Raw genomic sequence first — 21,750 nt, 5'->3', positions numbered from 1 at the left:
GAACAGGATGCGCAGGGAGAACTCAAGCGCAGTGTGTTCCAACCCGCTCGCCCCAACCATTATGAGGCCTGCCGCAACCAAGAAAATGCTAGGCGCGTAAGTGACATCACGTGTGACGCCCGGTCATTTTTCCCACGTCCCGTCCCTGCCCCATCCTGGCCGGCCGCTGCGGAAGCGCACGCGCACCTCCGCTTCCGCGCTCCTTCGCTACCCACAATGCTCCGCAGCACCGAACTGTCGCAAAGGCCGCGTTTCGGCGGCGAGTGAGCGCCTAGCTTTCCGTGTGGTGCGGCGGCAACGGCTGCGCGCGTCTCCCTCCTCCTTCTGTCGCGGGGCCAGAGTGCCTGAGGGAGTCCAGCTACGCTTAAGTCTGGCCGGTGCCACCTATCTCCGCAATGCCCCCCAAGAAACAGGCTCAGGCCGGGGGCAGCAAAAAGGCGGAGCAGAAAAAGAAGGAGAAGATTATCGAAGTGAGTACCCACCCCCTCCCCCACTCACGCCGCGAGTCCTCAGGAAAGAAGTCTCCCGGTTCCCCGCTCCCCGGCTCCTGTTCGCGTCTTCCGGGGCCACGTGCCCCTCCCTTTGGTTCTGTGTGCCCACAGCTCCTTCTCCAGCCCCCGATGACGCTCACTGCCTCTCATCGCTGTAGTGACGCCGCTGGCGCCCCCGCACCCAGCCTTTGCTTCTCCGCCCACACGGTAGTCTTCACTGGGTCGCATGCAAAACGACCCCTACCCCAGTGCCCACACAAGGTTGTGTCCTTCGCTAGTCACCGAAATTGAAGACGTTTTTAGGCTAGTGTTTTAAAAAATACGCTGAACTGCCCCGGACCAGACTGTTTCTGGGAGGCCGACTCATTACGAGCCTTTGTGTTCCTTGTTTCTTTACCCGTCACCTAGGAATAGTGGTTACTTCTTTCAGAGCAACAAATTAGTTCTTCATGGCCGTCTCGATCCATCTCTAAACTGTTTGAAGTTACATAAAGAGAGGAGGTTTCTTTCATGTCGTAGCCCACCGTCTTGTACATGGCGCTTGTCACGGATTCTGAGTTACATTAAATCCAATGACGTTTTAAGAGAGATTAGGTCTCATGTCACTAGCTGTGTACAGTGCCGTATCTGGATTTGTTATATATTATACATATTCATTTAGTGCACTAAGCCTGTTGCCCTTTAATGGCAGAGGAACGTTGTTGACGTTCTCAAATGTTTTATGTTTGTAGTCCAACGACTGTATCAATGAGTTTCCTTAAGAGAGTGGACCGTATTTGAGATTCCATAAACGTATAGTGTAGTCCCCAACAAGATATTTCTTCCCTCAATTCCTGTTATTAATCCTTCTCATAATTAAACAGTTCCTCGTGTACGTTAGAAGTAATTGGAAAAGCCATGACCGTTTTTCCTGCATGAGGTATATCTGAATAATTAATGCAGAGCCTTTTGCGGAATAGTTAACTTTTTATTAGAACACGACCAAAATGCGTGTTGTGCGTGTTTTGAAATGAGATGTTTATTTATAAATGATTATTATTTTTAATATTTAGTATTTATAGCCTTGAAAAATAGCATTGAAAGCCCCCAGGGTTTCATTGTATAAATCTAATCAGAACTTTGTCAAATTTCACAAAAGTTTTAGTCTGTTGGTTGAGTTAAACTAACATGCTTATTTAGAATTCTAGTAGCCTTGGCCAAGTTCCAACACTGAAACAGAACCTGTATTCTTATTGCCAGTTTGTGCTATTTAGAACTGTCATGAGTAGCATAACCAGAGATTTGAAAACAGAATGATTGTCACCTTCACACCTGTGTCTGCTATACCTTTTTGAACAATCTGGACTCCTGGCACTTAGGTAGATCTCTGGGGATGGAGATCTGATGGCATTCGGTACTGTGTAAATAAACCAGGAGCATTTTAGGGATGACATTTTACCTGTTAACTTCCTTTACTGAGGTTGTATTAACATGTTAGACCATGATGCCAAATACAACTCCCATATAGACATGAAATTAAATGTTACATGACAATTTAAGTATACTTAACACATTATCAAGTTTTAACTATATATGATTGTTTCTGTTTTTAAATAAATATTTATTTTTGTTTTAAGGAATTGTAAATGAAAGTTACTTATAGTATCCCATCGACTAAAAATGGTAGTTATATTATGGATTCATTCATCTTGTTACAAGGTTATTTTTAAGATAAAGAGGACTTTAGTTTCATTAATGAAGACTTCACAAAAGAAAATTGCAAAATAGCTGTATTCTTTAGCCAAAAGTATTCTAACAGAATGGTGAAATTAAGCCTTTTTTCCTCACATTTAACATATATGATGAGTGTGTGTTTTTTTGTTTTTTGTTTTAAATGGTAGTGTGCTGCATAGATCTTTGCTACCACCAGAGAGGAATGACAATATTTTAAGTTGTAGGTTAAGTTATATCATTTTTTGTGAAACTAGATTTATAGAGAATATTCATCCTGGTTAGGAAACAGTATATTCCATTTTGTTAAATATCATATGTGACTTTTTTTTTTTTTAAACTTACCTAAAGCCCTAACATATCTCAGTGGCTCTTGGAAGGGGTTGAGGAGAGTTACAGCAGGCTTAGCTCCCAGCTCCTCAATCAGATTTCATCCAGAACAGCACTTTATCAATTTTTGTATAATTTGCATAATTTTGAATACTAGAAAGGATTTTTATTACCAAAGCCTTTAAAAGTTAAGATGAAGTAAAAAATATATTTTTAAGAATTCTACATGTTTTTTAATTTTTTAAGTTTTATATACAACTTCTAAAGGTTACTTTCCATTTATAGTTATTACAAAATATTGACTGTATTCTGCGTGTTGTACAATACATCCTTGAGCCTATATACACCCAATAGTTTGTACCTCCCACTTCTCCACCTGTATATTCCCCCCTCCACTGGTATCTAGTAGTTTGTTTTGTGTTTTATTCACTACTTTGTTGTGTTTTTTAGAGTGCACATATAAGTGATATCATACAGTGTTTGTCTTTCTCTGTCTGACTCATTTAACTTATTATAATGCCCTCCAAGTCCACCCATGTTGCTGCACATGGCAAAATTTCATTCCTTTTAATGGCTAAGTAGTATTCCATTGTGTGTGTGTGTATGTATATGTACCATACCTTCCTTATCCATTCATCTGTTGATGGACACTTAGATTGCTTCCATATCTTGGCAATTGTAAACAATGCTGCTATGAACATTGGGGTGCATGCATCTTTTCAAATTAGTGTTTTGGGGGGGTTGTATATATACCCAGGAGTGGAATTGCTGGGTCATATGGTAGTTCTATTTTTAGCGATGTAAAATATATTCTGCAACAGACTTATAATGAACGTAATTGGAACCTGGTTCATACTGGTTGTTTATCTCTATGACCATAATATTTGTGGAAAAAAATATTTTTTTAAAGTCTATACTTTGACCTGTAAAAGGCTAATACTTATTTAAGTGTCTGGTTAATTTTGGAAGGTTTTTATAGGACTATGACCCGAAATTCTAAGTTTACCAAAAATTGACAGTTAAGTAGAACATACGCTTTTTAAGCAGTACTTTTGAAGAGATTTTAAAATAAGTGGTTGCACTACTTGCCTGTCCCATCTTCTGTACCTCTGTTGCTTCCACTGCCACCACCATAGGCACTCACTATAGAAGAACAGCAGCAACACGTAGCTTTTGAGAACTCCAAGTAAAGGAAGTAAAAAGAGGCACGAGAGACAGCCTAATTTAATGAAAGAAGCACTGGCTTGGGGTGAGATAGACCTGCATTTGAGTCCCATATTTCACATTAAAATTTCAAATTTTGGAGGCTTCCCTGGTGTGGCAGTGGTTAAGAATCTGCCTGCCAATGCAGGGGAAACGGGTTCGAGCCCTGGTCTGGGAAGATCCCACATGCCACGGAGTAACTAAGCCCGTGCGCCACAACTACTGAGCCTGTGCTTTAGAGCCTGCAAGCCACAACTACTGAGCCTGCGTGCCACAACTACTGAAGCCCGCGTGCCTAGAGCCTGTGCTCTGCAACAAGAGAAGCCACCGCAATGAGAAACCTGTGTACCTCAACAAAGAGTAGCTCCTGCTTGCCACAACTAGAGAAAGTCCGTGCGCGGCAACAAAGATCCAACACAACCATAAATAAATGAATGAATGAATAAATAAATATATATATATTTCAAATTCTGTAGTTCTAGGCAAGTTACATGACCTATCTGAACCTCAGTTTCTCATTAGCAAAATGGAGCTAATTCCTATATTACAGAGCAGTGGATGACATGTAAAGTACCTGACGTATGGTATATGTTCAATTAATGGCAGTTGTTAATTTATTAATATAAAAAGCTAGTTAGGGGAAATAGACTGAACTGTACTGTTATGCAGTGCTTACTTTCTATCACTTGAAATAATTTCCTTATGGTGCCTTCATTTTTTTTCCTTCCCTGTTTAAACTCCCCAAAATTTCATGAATTCATTTGCATTTATAAGTATTTTCTTTCCGAAATGAGTATATCAAAAAGGGTTATTTAAAAAAAGGGTTATGGGGGCTTCCCTGGTGGCGCAGTGGTTGAGAGTCCGCCTGCTGATGCAGGGGACACGGGTTCGTGCCCCGGTCTGGGAGGATCCCACATGCCGCGGAGCGGCTGGGCCTGTGAGCCATGGCCGCTGAGCCTGCGCGTCCAGAGCCTGTGCTCCGCAGCGGGAGAGGCCACAACAGTGAGAGGCCCCCGTAACGCAAAAAAAATAAATAAATAAAATAAAAAAATAAAAAATAAAAAAATAAAAAAAGGGTTATGGTTCTGTTAAACATTCACACTGTTGTCTCAAATGGCATGCACTATTTGCTTTCTTTGGATAAAATTTAATAAACTGAAGTCAGCTTTGGGAAATGGAAGGTTTGTTAATGGAAACGGGGGGATAATCTGGGTTTAGGGCAAGCAAATAAAGGATGTCCAGCTAAGGCCTTGTAGCAGCAAGGAGGTAGTAATGGAGACCTGTAGGGATAGGATCCAGGTATGTGAAGGATGGAGAAAGAAATGATTCTCGTTGCCAGTGAAAAACTTCAGCTAAGGTCAGCTGTTGATTACTTGAATCTATATTAACCAGCTGCAGAATATCCATTGCGTGGATAGACAACAAAAGTATACTGGAGTGCATTTGGGGAACAAACTAATGAGGTAAAACAGTGCTGGCCTTTGTTTATACTAGTGTCCCAAAAGGAGGACTCCAGTTATCTTGGAGTACTATTCATTATTGACCTGCACTCCTGCCCCCTTCCTTTATTCAGACATCTTATTTAAGGAGTAGAGGCTGTCCTGTAAAAGAAGCAGGATTACTGAAGAGTGGACGGGGGAGAAACTGTCAGTTTTAAGTGAAGTCTGGAGTTCACTGAGTGTTAAGGCTTTTGGAACCTCTGGGAGTCGTCATTTTCTTAGAATTACTGCCTGTTCTCTAAACTCCTTCCTATTTAATTTCCCAAGTCTGAAACACACACTGTTCCTTCCTTATCACTTAATGAGGACCACTGTTTCCCTAGTTTTATTTTAACCATGATTTGGGGTTGAGTATAACCTCCAGTCTTCCCATCTCATATCCCCTGACCCTAAATCCAGGTTAATCTGTAGGTAAGGTCTGTCCTGAACTCAAGAAAAAGGGAAAGGAAGCCTTTTGGAAGTATTCTGAATTTCAAACTATCCTATTTTCAAGAGGTACAGTTAGTATCCCAGGTCCACAGTGTAATATTCAGAAAACGTTGTGTACCAACCGACCCAATAACCTAACTAGTTTCTCTGGGAAGTAGTTTTTCCTGGTGGAAAGAACAAGGACTTTGCTTGGAGTCAGATGTACCTGGGCCAGACACAGTTCTCAGTGTTTTGGGGAAAGGAAGGAAAAGAAACAAGCCATCTACAAGTGATAAATTTACACAGCTCCTTTAATTCTCTCACTGAGGTAAGTACCTTTTTGCAGTTGAGGAAACAGAAACAGGTTAAATAACTGGCCCAAGGTTATTAAGCCGGCAAGTGGCAGAGTCAGGATTCTGGCTCCAGAGTCCTTGATGTTAACCACTGTGTTCCACCTCTTTGTAGTAACCCTAAGAGGTTAGAGTGAGACCCACTTTACAAATAAGAAAACTGACAAAGGAGGTAATTTGCCCAGTCCTGTTTGGGATTAGAATTTGGCCAGTCTGACTCCAGAGCTTATACTCTTGAATCATTACATTGTACAGCCTGCCCCTTATTAGCAGTGTTACTTCAAAAGAATTGTTGAAGATTTCTGAGTTTCAGTATCAACATTTACAGAATGAGGTAATAGTATATCATATGATTGTTAAGAGGATTCAATAAAGTATATATTCAGAAGTTTATGTTCAGTGAATACTAGGTAAATAAGTATCCCTTATCTCTGGAAAAAAATAACAATTTCCAAGTTCTAACCTAATTAGAGACTTCCAAGACACAACTCATTCATTCTCTTTAGACTGGTTAATTATGTGCTAAAGCAGTGTAATTAAACCTGAAAAACTTTTTCTCCTGGAATCTGGAGCTTATATACCTCTACCAGAAGCTGTTGTCATGAGTACTTTCTTCTCTAGCTGGCCACATCCCCTTAGAGGACTTTTTTCTTTCCTAAGTTTTCATATATCAGTATCTACCTTGCCGTTTGGCCTTGTTTATTCACAGTTTGCTTCTCATCTGTAGTTACATGTGGGGCATGAGTTGAACCCCAGAAACGCTGTTCTCTGATGAGACATATGTAGATGGTGTTGTACTTTTGAACCTCAGCATATGAAGATTGATAGTAGATGGATGAGTTGGTTAACTGGCTTAGTAGAGCAGAGCAGTTGGGCCTGAGGGCCCACCTAGGAGTGTGCGATTGAGAAGCAGGTGGGTTTGCTCTGAAGAAGTCTGCAAAAGCTTGACAGTGGGAGGTACTAGGTAATGCAGAAGGCGAGTGACTGAAAACTGGGTGTTAAAAGTATAGAAGTAGCTGATAGCTCTTACCTATTCCTCTCGCAAGAAAGGGGGTGGAGGGGGTAAATCAGGAGGCCTCTCTGCTTCTGTAACTAGGCACAAAGGATGTGGGGAGCATGGTTAAAATATGAGCCTGAAAAGGGCCACTAAGGAGTCTGTGTAGTAAACTAAGAGACACCTTCTCCCACCTGCTCTCTTCTCCAGTCCTTTAGCCAGGGTTATTGCTCTCCTAGCTAGAAGATTCTTCTCCAGAGAAACAGAAAAGACAGGAAAAAAGACTTCAGATCCCAGTGTTTGGTGGTTTCCTGACAGCCTTTTCACCCGTTTACCTTAGAGTGAAACTCACTCAGTCTAGCTTCTTGTGTTAGTTTCTTAGGGCTGCCATAACAAATTACCACAAACCAGGTGACTTGAAACAGAAATTTATTCTTTCACAGATGTGGAGGCTAGAAATCTGAAATCAAGTGCAGGCAGGGCAGTGCTCCCTCTGAAGACTCTAGGGAAGAACCTTTTCTTGCCTTTTCCTGGTTTCTGGTGGCTTCTGGCAGTCCTTGGCATTCCTTGGCTGATAGCTGTATCACTCTAATCTCTGCCTCTTTCTTCACATTGCCTTCTCTCTCTATGTTTGTGTCCTTTCCTCTTCTTATAGAGATACGAGTCATTGGATTTAGGGCTCACGGTAATCCAGTGTGACTTCATCTTAATTTATTACAGCTACAAAGACCTATTTCCAAATAAATTCTCACATTCTGAGGTCGGGGTAGGCATGAATTTGGGGGGAGGACCCTATTCAACCCACTGTAGCCCCCAAACACACACACAGTTGTGCAGTGCTTTCTAAATGTTTTTGTGCTGTATACTTACTAAATATGAATAAGTAGTCAAAGACCACCGTTAGTGCCTTGCACATAATGAGCATACCATAAGTGATAGCTGCTATTGTATTAATAACTTGCCCAAATTACTATTTAATAATATTCCAAATTTAGATTGTTGCTTTTTAGTTAGGAATACTTCAATTTTTATATTTCCTTTTTAGCAACAATTAGTAGTGTATATACTTTAGTAGTTTGGTTTCTATAAATTTGTTTTGAGAGGATAGCTCTATTACCCAAAAAAAAAAATCCAGAACTTAATGTATCCTCTTATGCAGTATTCCCTAAAATGTGTTCAGTGGTGCATAATCCCTCAGGATACTCTGAGAAAAATGTTTTCTGAGGTAAAATAAGATTTGGGATTGCTGCCTACTGTATCTCCTCTGGTAAAGACTCTCACATATCTTGTGCTTGAGAATTAAAAACCTGTTAAATAAGCATTTTCCTAAACTTATTTGACAGTTGAACTAATTATCCTGGTGTAACAACTCTGCACATCCTGTAATACTGATACTCTAAAAACACAATTCAGAAAAAGCATTATAGGCTAACAAGCTTATTGACGATAGTTATAAGTATGTATTGAATCCTAAAGAATCCTGGGTGATGTTTTGAGCTCATATGTTGCCTAGACTTGTCGTTGTAGTGTTTTGCATGTCTGTGTATAGCATAAAGAAAGAATAATTTTCTTACCAATGCGTAAATGAAAGAATGATTTTTAGACATGACTGAAAAAATAGATAAGAAATTAATATAAATTGCTAAGATATCTCAATAATTTTTCTCATTTAGGACAAAACTTTTGGTCTAAAGAATAAGAAAGGAGCAAAGCAACAGAAGTTTATCAAGGCTGTCACTCATCAAGTTAAATTTGGTCAACAAAATCCACGTCAGGTAAATAACTTAAATTTCTTCGTTTTCTTCATATGGATGTAGTACAGCATCGTTGCAGATAAAAATGTTTGATATTGTAATTGTGTTTCAAAATGGAATCCTAGGGCTTCCCTGGTGGCGCAGTGGTTGAGAGTCCGCCTGCTGATGCAGGGGACACGGGTTCGTGCCCCGGTCCGGGAAGATCCCACATGCTGTGGAGCGGCTGGGCCCTCTGTGAGCCATGGCCACTGAGCCTGCGCGTCCGGAGCCTGTGCTCCGCAACGGGAGAGGCCACAACAGTGAGAGGCCCGCGTACCACAAAAAAACAAAAACAAAACCAAAAACAAAATGGAATCCTACTCTATAAACTTTCCTACATCTTGCCTTTGTTACTCAGCAATACCTTTTAGATATTCCTCCAAACCATTTTGATATAGTTCTAATTTATTCTAATGGCTGCATACTATGATGTGGATGTACAGTATCCATCCATTTCACTATAAGTAATCATTTTGTTTCCAGCTTTCTGACATTAAGAACAATGGTACAAGAAATATCCTTATACATGTGTTTTTACATGCATTTGTGCTTTTATTTCGGTAGCATAAACTGTCTGGTGACACATTTCTAAATAAAGGGAAGTGGATTTCTAATTTTTAATAAATTTGCCTGATCATTCTCCATAGAGATTGTAATACTTAAGATTTTCATTTGCAGTATGTGAGTTTTAGGTACTAAAGCTCTTTTTAATGTTTTCCAATCTGATTATGTATAAAGTGATACCTCATTTTTACTCTTTCCCTTACTCCTAGTGAGTTTGAGTACCTTTTCATAAGCTTGTTGGCTAATTTGGTTTGTACTTCTCTGACTTGTCTATTCAAATCCTTTGCTTTTTTGGTTATTTTTTGTCTTTTTATTGTCAATTTATGAGAGACACCTTCTGTCTACATTATAGATAATTTGTGATGTTTCTGTTACATTTTGTTGTACAACAGTTTGTATTGTCAGATATGTCTAGTTTTTCTTTTATATGGCTAAAAGGTCTCCCCTGCCATGAGATTATGTGTGTTTTTCCTCGATTTTTTTCTAATTATTTTATTTGCACAGTCTGTAATTTTATCATATAAATTTATTTTGTATGATACTAAGTTTATTTCTTTTCAAATGAATAGCCACTTATACCAGCATCGTTCATCTCACTGAATTGAAATACCCATATTGACATATATTGAAGTCTCATATATGTTCAGATCTATTTCTGGATTCTCTTTTCTTTTCTGTTTATTGTCTTTCCCTAAACCAGTATCACATTGATTTTGATTATAGTGACCTAGTAACATATTCTGTTAGCTATTAAGGCAAGTCCTTCCCCCCCACGATGTTACTCCTTTTCTGTTTTTCCTGGCTGTTCTTAGGCGTTTATTTTTCCATATGAATTTTGAAATTATTTTATCATTCATCAGTTTTACCATTTTATTCAAAAAAATTTAGCTCCATTTTCTTCACATCTCTGTATTCTCAATTCTTCATTTTATATAGATCTTTCACTTTATTGAGTTCAGGATTTTACAGACATGGACCTTTATTTTAAAAAGTACTTTTTTCACCACCCTATCTCCTTTTCCTCAACTTTTGGAAACACTTTTTTTTTCCATCTGAAAATATCAGAATATATATTTGTGAGATGGTTAACCTCTGTCACTGATGCTGTCTACAAATTAGTGCCTCCAACACTTTTGTTTCTCTTACACAGTTTGACTCTAAAGCCAAAAGCTTGATCTTCCACACTGCTGACTTAATAGCTTGGTTTCATAAAAATGCATGCTCAGGCCTTGGAATCAGATCAACTTGAGTATGCATCCGCCTATCTTATTTGTTACATGATCTTAAATTATTTAGTGACACTGGTCTTTAATTTGTAGTATAGTATAAGGGGGGCAGTTACCCTTGTAGGGTTTCTGTGGTTTAACTAAAAGAGAAGATAATGTAAATCATCTGGCATAATATAAGAATTCATTTCAAACATGTTCCCTCCCCCCTGTTTTTTCTTCTAGTGGGAAGTATATTGACTGGTATTCAAATTTTATAGACCTGAGAAAGCCATAAAATGTGTTGTGGTTGTTAGGCTTGATAGTACATTTAGTAATATATTTTTGATAATTTCTTGGGTACCTGACCTTTTATCTGTGAGCTTGAGTTATCTAAACACCATACGTAACATTGGAAATGAGCAGCAGTCTTGCTGTTGGAGCCAAGCAAGGGATGCCTCACCCTAAACCCTGTGATGCCGAGGATGACCCTACTCTGTGTCTCCTCCAGATGTACCTCTCCCCACACCAGCTCAGGGCCTGCAAAGGTCAGTTACCCCAAGTCCATCTTAGGGTATACTGCACTGCCAATATGCCTGAAGTAGTCAAAGGCAGGATATGTGCTAGGAGTGTGGACAGAGCCTTGATCCATTCCATGTTCTCCTCTGCACCTTCTTTCTCCCTGCACAAATGTGGTGGGATAAAACTCAGGGTGGGAAGCGGAGGAGCCAGGGGTTGACTCTCACTTTACTGCCATGCTCCAGTGTGGAACTCCATGGAGCCTAAGCGTTTTAAATTTGAAACTGTCCTTCCAGGTCACAAGGTATGTTTGTCAAGTAGGGGTACAAACCATACTAGGTACAAACCATACTTTATTTAACATTAGTTTGATTTCTAATTTATAAATATTTACAAAAATGATTTGTAGGCATCCACTGAACTCTTGCTTGGGGTCCCACAAATGTCTGAGATGGGCCTAATGAGCAAAGAATACTTTTTATTAAAAATAAAGTGACTTAAATGTTTTCTTTTTAGAAAACTTCTCCCATTTTTCTGTTTAAACACATCCGACCCACATGGTCAAAGTCAGGATTTAGAATGCCTTTAACCCTATTATAGTATTTGGCCAATCTTTCCCTAAAATTTCCTCTTCCTTTAATACATCTTTGTCCTGGATTTCTGTTTCTTTGATGTTTCTTTGTTCCTTTAACAGGCTTTTTAGGTTCTGTTGGCTTGTTTAATATTGGTATTCTTCAGGGAGCTGTTCTCTGCTCTTACCACTTTTTTATGCTGTCCTTGCGTAATCTGATACACACCCAAAGTTTACTTATTTGTAAGCAGCTATTTCTAAAATCTTTATCTCAAAGCAGACGTTCTCTCCGGGAATCAAGATCCATGTCCAGCTGCCTTTTAAATAGCTCCACCTAGATGCCCTGTAAGCATCTCATACTCAGTATGTCTAAAACTGAGCTCATCCCCACCTCCTGCCCTGAAACCTGTTCCTCCTATATTCCCTGTCTTGTTTAACAGCACTAACCATGCAAATGATAATCCTAGACTCCTCCCTCTCCCTTATACTTCATGTCCAGTCACTTAGTCTTAACAGTTCTACCTCCTTAAGAGCTCTCCTTCCCCTTTCCTCCATCCTTGCTACTAATGCCTATTTAAATTAAAACTCTTGTGCTTTCTTGCATACAGCAATTTCATTAGCTTCCTAATTTTTATTGCCTTCATTCTTGGGCTCCTTCTAGTCCACCCTTCGCAAAGTTGTGATCTTTATAAACTACAATCTGATTGTATCACTGGCTTACTTTAAACTCTTGAGTCTTATCCTGTCACCTGTTGATACAGTCCAAATTTCTCATTGATGTCTCTCATACCTTTTTCATATCTTTGCACTGACTGACACTCTCTGCATTTCTTGCCCATCAAAAGAATTCATCCGTAAAGTATTAGCTCAGTCTAATTTTCTTAGGCATATTGGCATTCTTTGTTCTCAGAGCACCATGTATTATATTATAGTTGTTGACATGTCTGTCTTCCCACTAGATTCCGAGCTTCTTTAAATAAGCATCTTTGTCTTTTCATCTTTGTATTCCCTGTCATCTAACATAGGACCTGACATATAAATGTTTGGATGAATCCTCTAATCATATTAGGTATGTAAATTGTGTGCCTGGAATTATGTCATATGTCATGTTTTGTTTTGTTTTGTTTGATCTCCCCCATTGACCTAGCCCAGTGTTTTTCCACAAGGGTACTTATAGGTATTTGGGTTGGTACAATTCTTCATTGTGTGGGACTGTGCATTTCAGGATGTTTGTATCTCTAATCTTCAAAATGCACCTACTTGTTTCTGGGTTGTTGTCACAGAAGAAATTCCCAGGTGAGAACCATTTGCTAAAAATGCTGGGCATGTAGCATATGCTTAATAAATACTATTGCTATAAGCTTTTGAATATGCTTTTAACTTGGCATGGTACCATTTATAGGGGTTTTTTTGTAAAAGTCAGCTGCTACAAAATTTAGCAATTTCATTTAATAGTTTAACCACACCATTTAATATATACTGGAAGGCCATTGTAACACTGATATTAAGAAGTAAGAACTATATACATGTAATATGCACTTGTCTTTATGTCAGTGATATTGTATATTACTATATAGTAAAAACAATTCATTATATGAAATCAAATTTACATTTTATACCTGGGAATATTATAGGTAGCACAAAGTGAAGCTGAAAAGAAGTTGAAGAAAGATGACAAGAAGAAAGAATTGCAAGAGCTAAATGAGTTGTTCAAACCTGTAGTTGCTGCTCAAAAAATAAGTAAAGGTAAACTTTAAATTTCAGAAACGTTATTTTTATCAAATGTAATTCATATTTTAACACTCTTACTATGTTTTCTTCAGATTATAAGCCAGTTGTGTATGCTATGAAAATAATACTCCCTTTGTCAAAGTTACCTTTGTCAGTGACTTTCTTATGGTTCCTTTATACATGTGCATAGCTGTGTCATACAACTGTAAGACCAGCCGTTAGCCCCTCACTTAAGGGAAAATTAAGGATTTGGGGCAGTCTGCTAGTTGATTTATAATATCCAATCTTTGGTAGTGGGCAAAGCAAACCTATGGTTGTAAAAACTGTAAATCCCAAACTGTTGGTAGTATACCTGCATTTATATTTCTCTTTTGCCTCCTGCCTCATTGACGCTAACTAGACAAGTGATGATAGAATAACCTATGTGTTTGCTTGGTTTCCCACCCCTGCTCTCTTTCTTTTTGGTAAGATAAAAGGAAACAAAAATAGATATAAAATGCTATAGAAAGAACTTAGAAGAAATGTCTTATTGTTCATTTATATATGGCATTTCCTCTCACACCAGTAATAGAAAATAACAAGTTAACCAAAAGTAATTATATCTCAGATAGAAGCTCTACTTTGTGATCTGGCAGAGTATAGTACAAATACCATATGCTATTTGACATAGGTGCAGATCCCAAATCCGTGGTATGTGCATTCTTCAAGCAAGGACAGTGTACTAAAGGAGATAAATGTAAGTTCTCTCATGACTTGACTCTGGAGAGAAAATGTGAAAAACGAAGTGTTTACATTGATGCAAGAGATGAAGAGCTTGAAAAAGGTATTTTTTTTAAGATATTCTCTTAAAAATAAATGTATATTACTTTTGGTTTGTTGTCAATAAGATATTTAATAACTTGAAGACTATTTCAGTCTTAGTAGGACTGTGTTTGTCCTAAAGAATAGTTGTGTGTTGTTGTTTTTCATAAAATCTGAATTTACCATATTATGCCCTTTGATTAAGTAAATGAAGATGTTTAAAAAACAGTGGATTATTTTGTATTTGTCTCTTACCCATTCTTCCAGTACTACTTTCTCATTTGCCTAAAGTACTTAGATTTTAGTGGATAATCTCACAACAGTGTTATTCCTACCTTTGGTGTTTTAAAGGAAATGTGTTTGGTTGTGAGTCTTAAAATAGAACTTTCCTGTGTAAGGATATATGCAGTGTGTTTTGGGGACAGTAGATAAAATTACAGTATTTAGTCTCCATATCTCTTTTTATTTAGATACTATGGATAATTGGGATGAGAAAAAACTGGAAGAAGTAGTGAACAAGAAGCACGGTGAGGCGGAAAAGAAAAAACCAAAAACTCAAATAGTATGTCCTTTTCTTGAATTGAGTTGCTGTGGTATTTATCATTAGGGAGAATTAAGTGGCAAGGTATTTGCTGCTGTTTTCTACTGGATTATTCTTTAAGTTATTGCCTCTTTTCATAAAGATTAGGTGAATCAAGCTTTGTTTTTGGAATTTACAGGTGTAAGTTATACAAAATTTGTTTCTTGTTTAAAAGTGACTTGAAAACCATGTGACTGAAGTCCTTCAAATGCCGTTTTCTGAGGTGGTTTTACTTTCTCAAACATGCAGAATTCTTTATTTTTTTGTGCAAAATGAATGGAGGTAGAACTATTAAATTAACCCACTTAATTCATAACATATTCTGTTTTAATGGTAGGGAGACATTAATAAATCACAAGGGTGAAAATATTGTTGCATATGAATTGCAAAATGAATTTTTATTCTGTAGTATAGTTCCCATGAAAAACCTTGCCGTGTTAGAAAAATTCTAAGTATTGTTTTTACTTCTATTGTATTTTTTCAGGAAAAAAATGATACTTATTAGTTAATTTTTCCTTCTTGTTTGTAAAGCGTGTTTACCTAAGGCTTCAGTACAGTTGCATCTTGCACCCATTCATGTTTTAAAGGGTCACTATCCTTTGTGTTTCTTTTGTGCCTTGCTCCTTTCTTAGATGTAAGAAATTGCCTATAATTTCAGGTAATTCAAATAGTGTTAGTATCTTTACGCATGTGATTAGTTTTTAGGAAAGATCAAATCAAAACAAAGTTATTGGTTTTTATTTTTTTGTAACCATTTTTATTTTCTCATATTTGAAAACCAGACTTTTGGATTACATTTACAAAGCCTAAATGGCAGCAAATCTTTTTTGTATAATTCAGTTTAGAGCAATGTCAAAAATAGAAATTTTATACAGATCCTCTCTAAAGGGAATTTACCATTGTATTAAGTATTTTAAGATTAATTTATATTTACATTTCTGCACGCAAGGTGCTCTGTACGTAAGTGGTTAGCCTAAAAAAGATGTGAATTGAGTGTACTTGTTCCATATACCTAAGCATTTACCTTGGAAATGGACCACACTGAGCCACTGCTTGTGAATATTGTCTCTATAGGTGTGCAAGCATTTCCTTGAAGCTATTGAAAACAACAAATATGGCTGGTTTTGGGTATGCCCTGGAGGGGGTGATATTTGCATGTATCGTCATGCACTTCCTCCTGGGTTCGTCTTGAAAAAAGATAAAAAGAAAGAAGAAAAAGAAGATGAAATTTCATTAGAAGATCTAATTGAAAGAGAGGTAACTAGTATCTTTTTCCTACCATAAAACACTAAAGCAGTATTTATTGTGAAATTCTAATATTTACCACTTGGGGGCAATAGCATGTTGTTATGAAAAGGAAATGTAAGCCTAGCCATAATCATTAGCCAAGCATGACATTAATTTTAGGATTATGAAATATTTTTTTAAGTACTAGCTGCTGGCTTATCAAATAAACTGTTTCCATAAGATTGATATACTGGTATATCAGTTTGTGAAAATGCTTAGTCAGTATTCAGAGTGATTGAACTTGAAGTTTTAGATATTTTCCTTGGTGTCTTTATTTTTTTGTCATTTTACTAATTATTTAGTAGTTTTTAACATGTGTGGAAGCAGACAACTCCACTACAGTTTTTCAGCTATATGTTTTATCATCATTCCTGGACTCAAAGACTCTTCAGCTGCTCATCTCTGGCTCAGCACAAGAGTTTTATTCTTGAGCTAGCAGATAGGGTTACTGAGTTAGCAGATAGGCTCTTGGCCTTGACATGAAAAATGTTGAGATTATTGGAAATACTAGATTTAGGGTTGTATGCTTCAGACTGTATCCATTTTGCCTTGTCTTGGGTAATCTAAATGTGTTGTGTACATGTCTAATGTTGAGATTATATACATTTGTTCTTAAAAGGACATACTGTTTGGTGTCTCACATAGGCAATATACTGTGATAGAAAATGTAGACTTTGGAGTCAGATATATTTGAGATTACTATTTGTATCCTGGTTCTGCCACATATTAGCTAATAACCTTTGGTAAATTTTCCATCACCCTCTGTTTGCTTATTTGTGGAGATGGATGTGTTAGCATATGTGTATGAAGTATTTAACATTGAATACCTGGCAGATGTTCAGCAAGTATTATTTTTCTGTATATTTATTATTTGATTATTGGCCCTGAGGAAAGCAGATGGTGCCTTTTGCTTAGTTTGTTTTCTCATCTCTTGAGGATCACAAATGAAACTTGGATATTGTCATGGTGCTTTTCGTATTTATTGTTTTCAGCAATTGACTTATTTTAAAACTATTTCTTGTGACGAGTTTTACTCATCTTCAATTTTGAAAAGACATCTAGCTCAGGATAATATATTTTATAATGTTTAGAAATGTTTGTATCTCTGGACATGCATTTTGCTCCTTGCCATGTAAAGTGAAAATAAATCAGTTTATTCTAAGTTTAATGTCTTCATAACAGTCATAGGCAAGGGCTTAATTGAAGTAGGAGAAACCTGTTAGATCATAGTATCATAGATGACTTTAGGGGGAGAAAATTAACTTTTTTATCTTTGCAGCGTTCTGCCCTAGGTCCAAATGTTACCAAAATCACTCTAGAATCTTTTCTTGCATGGAAGAAAAGAAAAAGACAAGAAAAGATTGATAAACTTGAGCAAGATATGGAAAGAAGGAAAGCAGACTTCAAAGCAGGGAAAGCATTAGTGGTATGTCCCAAACTCACCCAAATAGATTCTCTATTCTTTCTTTCATTTTATAATTTCTGTATTATGCAAGATTTTATCCTTATTTAATTATGTGTATGTCTAAAATCAGTGACCAAGAAATGTTTGAATTTTGTCCTGAGTTGATATATGTGTGTATTTGAATAGATCAGTGGTCGTGAGGTGTTTGAATTTCGTCCTGAATTGGTTGATGATGATGATGAAGAAGCAGATGATACCCATTATACCCAGGGAACAGGTGGTGATGAGGTAAGAGGAAGCGTTGTCACCTTATCTTCTCATGTTGATTGAGAGAAGCAGTAGAGAGTGACAGTAGAGCAGTATAGTTAAAAGTACCAACTTCGGGGCCTTGGTTCACATCCTGACTCTAACCTGGGAAATTAGTTACACGCTAGGCCTCCACCCCCATCTGTAATACGGACATAATGATAATCCCTACATCACAGAGTACTTGTGAGAATTAAATGAGTTTATAAGTTTATGTTTATTTACAGTTATTTATAGAACTTAGGTCAGTGCCTAATATATAGTTAAATGCTTATGTGTATTAGCTGTAAAATATGTTGTTTTCTCCCTCTAAAAGAAAAAAGCGTTTTGTTTAATATTTTATACTAAACAAAAAAAATCATGAGACAGACACTAAAAAGTACAGAGAAGGGAACAGGAGACAGCAGCAGAATTATTTGGTGATACAGAGACTTAGTATTAGCAAATAGCTTTTCATTTTTCATATGATTATCATAAAATTCTGACTTCTGCCTTTGAGTTGAAAGATGGAAATATATATGTAAAAATATGATGTCAGAGGAAGAAGCTTCAAGTATGGCATTGCTATTCCTTTTTCAAGAAATTTAGAAAAGTGAATTTTGGCAATAGTCATTTGTTTTCATTTGGCATTATTAATAATTTTATTTCATTAAGATAAATGTCAGAGGTAAAAGGCAAGTAATTTATGAAAACTTATTAGTAACACTTTCTTTTCTATGTGTTTTTAAAGGTTGATGATTCAGTGAGCATAAATGACATAGATTTAAGCCTGTACATCCCAAGAGATGTAGATGAGACAGGTATTACTGTAGCCAGTCTTGAAAGATTCAGCACATATACTTCAGAAAAGGATGGTAAGTATGCTGACTTTTGTGTAATTCTGAGAATTCAGAAACTGTCTAAAGGGGGTTAGGCCAGGCTTGGCAAACTTAGATGCCTGCAGGTATCTGACTGGTAACATATAAACATGTGATTTGGCCGTATATAAAAGTAGTAAACAGTGGAGGCTGTGGAAATGGGTGGCTGGTTGGATATTGAAGCCATTAACAAACTAGAAGGGGACAAAATGAGTTTCGAGATGTAGCTAATGAGTTCATTTCAGGACCTCATGAGTATGAGATATTTTGGTTATTAAAAGTGGCGTTGTCTAGGGTACTGTGTAGACATTACCAGGAGGAAAAGGTTTGAAAGTCATCTGCATTGGTAGCTGAGAGTGAATGAACACACCCAGGCACAATACATATGATGAAAACATTCTAGAACAGACTGCAGAAAATATCAATGTTTTAGAGTAGTCAAAAGAGAAAAAGCTTGGGAAAGACACTGAGAAGGACAGAGAAAAATTAAGAAGAATTTCAGGAAGATTAAGTAGGATGAGAATTAGAAATAATTCCTTAATTGTGATTAGGGAAGGAGTTGTAGGAATAGGGTACACAGTTTTCATTGGGACTGCAGTGGTATGAGGAATGAGGAGAAAAAAATGACTACAGATCACTCACTCTTAAGAACTTTGATGGGGAGACATGGTCATGAGAATGGCCTTTTAGGATATGGGAAATCTAAATATATCTGTTGGCCAGAGAGAAAGGATCTGGGAAAGAATGAAAAATTAAAAATGAAACAATATCAGGTATAGAAGCAAGATCTGGAAGTATAAATAATGAGTTCAGTTAAGAGTGAGAATGGAGGAGAGGCTGGCTAGGTGTATTTGGAAATAAGGATTGCTGATACAATTTATATCTAATTGTGCCTTGAGTGAGGATTTGAAGAAAAAAGTAAAAGTTTGGCATGGTTGCTGTGAGAGAAAAAGGTAGACTACTGATCAAGGCAAAAGTTGAGGGAAAAAAAGCTAAACGTTGTTTTTACAATAAAGGAATAAAAGTTATAACTTGAAAAACTGGCCTGTTCTCCTGAGATTTGAGAATGCTGTCAGACTACTGTCTTAATGCCAATCTGCAGACTGATTTGCTCCTTTGAAAAGTAGGGCTTTGGTGACAATAGGCACAATTGCAAGTACCTCAGAGGTTATAATTCCCAAGAATTTGTCATCAAAGATGTTTGAAATAACTTTAAATTAGGCTATTAAAAATTCTGTGTGTTCAGTATTGATGTCATTGAACAAGAAAAGGCAGCATTTTTGTTTTCTCAGTCATATAATTATAGCCTGAAAGGAAAAGTAGCTCCATAGCCCCAGGGTTGTTGTTTTTTTTTCCCACAGTTTGATGACAAGATGAAATATTTCTGCATTCACACTCATTTACAGCATTACAACTAGTGTGACTTAACTGCTATTTGTAAAACCAAAAGCTAAGTAGCTGCTTATATCATAAATGTTTTTTTTTATTCCATAATCATTTATTCAAACAAAATATGTGGAAGTTGACTGTTTAAAAACCTAATTGTTGGGTCATATAGAGGACACAAGGTTGTATAAGATAAATCTTGCCCTCAAATGTATGAACCGTTAAGCAGTCAGATGTCTACAGTGAAAGACATATGTTATAGTAGGTATAGATAATTGATACAAATAAGCTCAGAAGAAGAGCAGTTCTTGTTGGAATAATCTTAGGGAAGGCTTTCATGGAAAAAGGAAAAGAAGTGTATCAGTCTGTGACTGTCCGTTGCTAATGGACTAGTGTTTTCTTTTTCTAGGCCTTACTGATTTCAATTTTTATTTTTAGAAAACAAATTAAGTGAAGCTTCTGGAGGTAGGGCTGAAAATGGTGAAAGAAGTGATTTGGAAGAGGACAACGAAGGGGAGGGACAGGAAAATGGAGTCATCGATGCTGTTCCTGTTGATGAAAATCTTTTTACTGGGGAAGATTTGGATGAACTAGAAGAAGAATTAAACACACTTGATTTAGAAGAATGACACCAAAGAAGTCAATGAAAAAATTAAGTCAGCTCAGCATGAGTTGAAATTGACTACATTAATTTTTTTCCACCTAGAATTCTTCAACAGGATGTTTGTTTCCCATGCTGATTCTGGAGGGCTTACTCTCCAAAAAAGGAATATTCTCCCTACATCTTGTCTTCTGACTTTGGCTACATCTCATAGTAAGTTCAGAGTAGTTCATGGTAAGTTAAAAATATAATGGTCATTGCAGAAAATGATTGATTGTTGTAACTGTCCACTCAAGTAGGAAGTGTAACTGCTTTTCCAGCTTTTGATTTTCAGTGGGCATGCGTTATTACAAGGACAACATAAATGTAAATTACCCTTCATTTAATGCAGTTTTTAATGAGTGATTTTATTTCCTTTGTATTTATATGTTTAAAAGACTGCCTGAGATATGAGCCTGTACTTCATAAAGGAAACTGCATATGCAGATTCAGTATTGTATATCTTTGGACAATTAGATGGACATTTAAAATGAAACTTCATTAATCTGCCAGGATCAGCTGCAGTGCCCTGTGTTAAACTGTTTTAAACTATTCCTTTTCTTTTTTGCCAATGAAGTTGTAAATAAAGACCGTGATACATTAAAATCCAAGTATGGGCCTTTTTTTTTTTTAAGATTTTTCTATGAAAGTTTTCTTACCATTTCTAGCTTGAGAATTTTAACTAAATATCTGTTAGAGTTAACTATCACAGAAGGCACAGACACCTAAAGGGGTCTCTTAATACTGATTATAGGACTGTGTAGAGTGCTGATAGCCCTACTGTGAGCTTAGTAACACCAATACTTAGCCTCAGAATGAGACCATAGGTGATGTTATATGAAAGGGTAATTACTGAATTGAGGATCATCAACCTAATTAAGTATCACCTACAGTTGAACTAGATACTACTAAAGCATCATTGTGGAGATCCATGGTGTTATAATAGTACCTGATAAAGTTTGATTACTCTGTTTGAGAGAGTGTAAACAAATCCACAAGAAAACTGGGCCGGGGGCCTTTGACATTGAGATCCCCTGAAAAATTAGGGTGATACATTTAAAATGGACATAATTTGCCAGTAACATTTAATACTAGTTATACCTTTTTATCATTTTTATGT

General features: G+C 37.0%; 1 protein-coding gene across 1 annotated transcript; it reads left to right on the top strand.

Annotated features, from left to right (window-relative positions):
• Positions 1–262: 262 nt before the first annotated feature.
• ZC3H15 (zinc finger CCCH-type containing 15) lies at positions 263–21,241 on the top strand. The gene is made up of 10 exons (XM_060152489.1): positions 263–470; positions 8,659–8,760; positions 13,272–13,383; positions 14,039–14,191; positions 14,640–14,731; positions 15,824–16,006; positions 17,316–17,462; positions 17,628–17,729; positions 18,478–18,601; positions 20,429–21,241. The coding sequence occupies exons 1-10, from the start codon at positions 396–398 to the stop codon at positions 20,617–20,619; spliced, it is 1,281 nt and encodes a 426-aa protein (XP_060008472.1). The 5' UTR covers positions 263–395; the 3' UTR covers positions 20,620–21,241.
• The last annotated feature ends 509 nt before the right edge of the window (positions 21,242–21,750 follow it).

This window comes from Lagenorhynchus albirostris, chromosome 6 (assembly GCF_949774975.1).
Source record: "Lagenorhynchus albirostris chromosome 6, mLagAlb1.1, whole genome shotgun sequence".
NCBI classification, from domain to species: Eukaryota; Metazoa; Chordata; class Mammalia; order Artiodactyla; family Delphinidae; genus Lagenorhynchus; species Lagenorhynchus albirostris.
The sequence above is the reverse complement of the archived record's forward strand: the minus strand, read 5'-3'. Positions and strand labels throughout refer to the sequence as shown.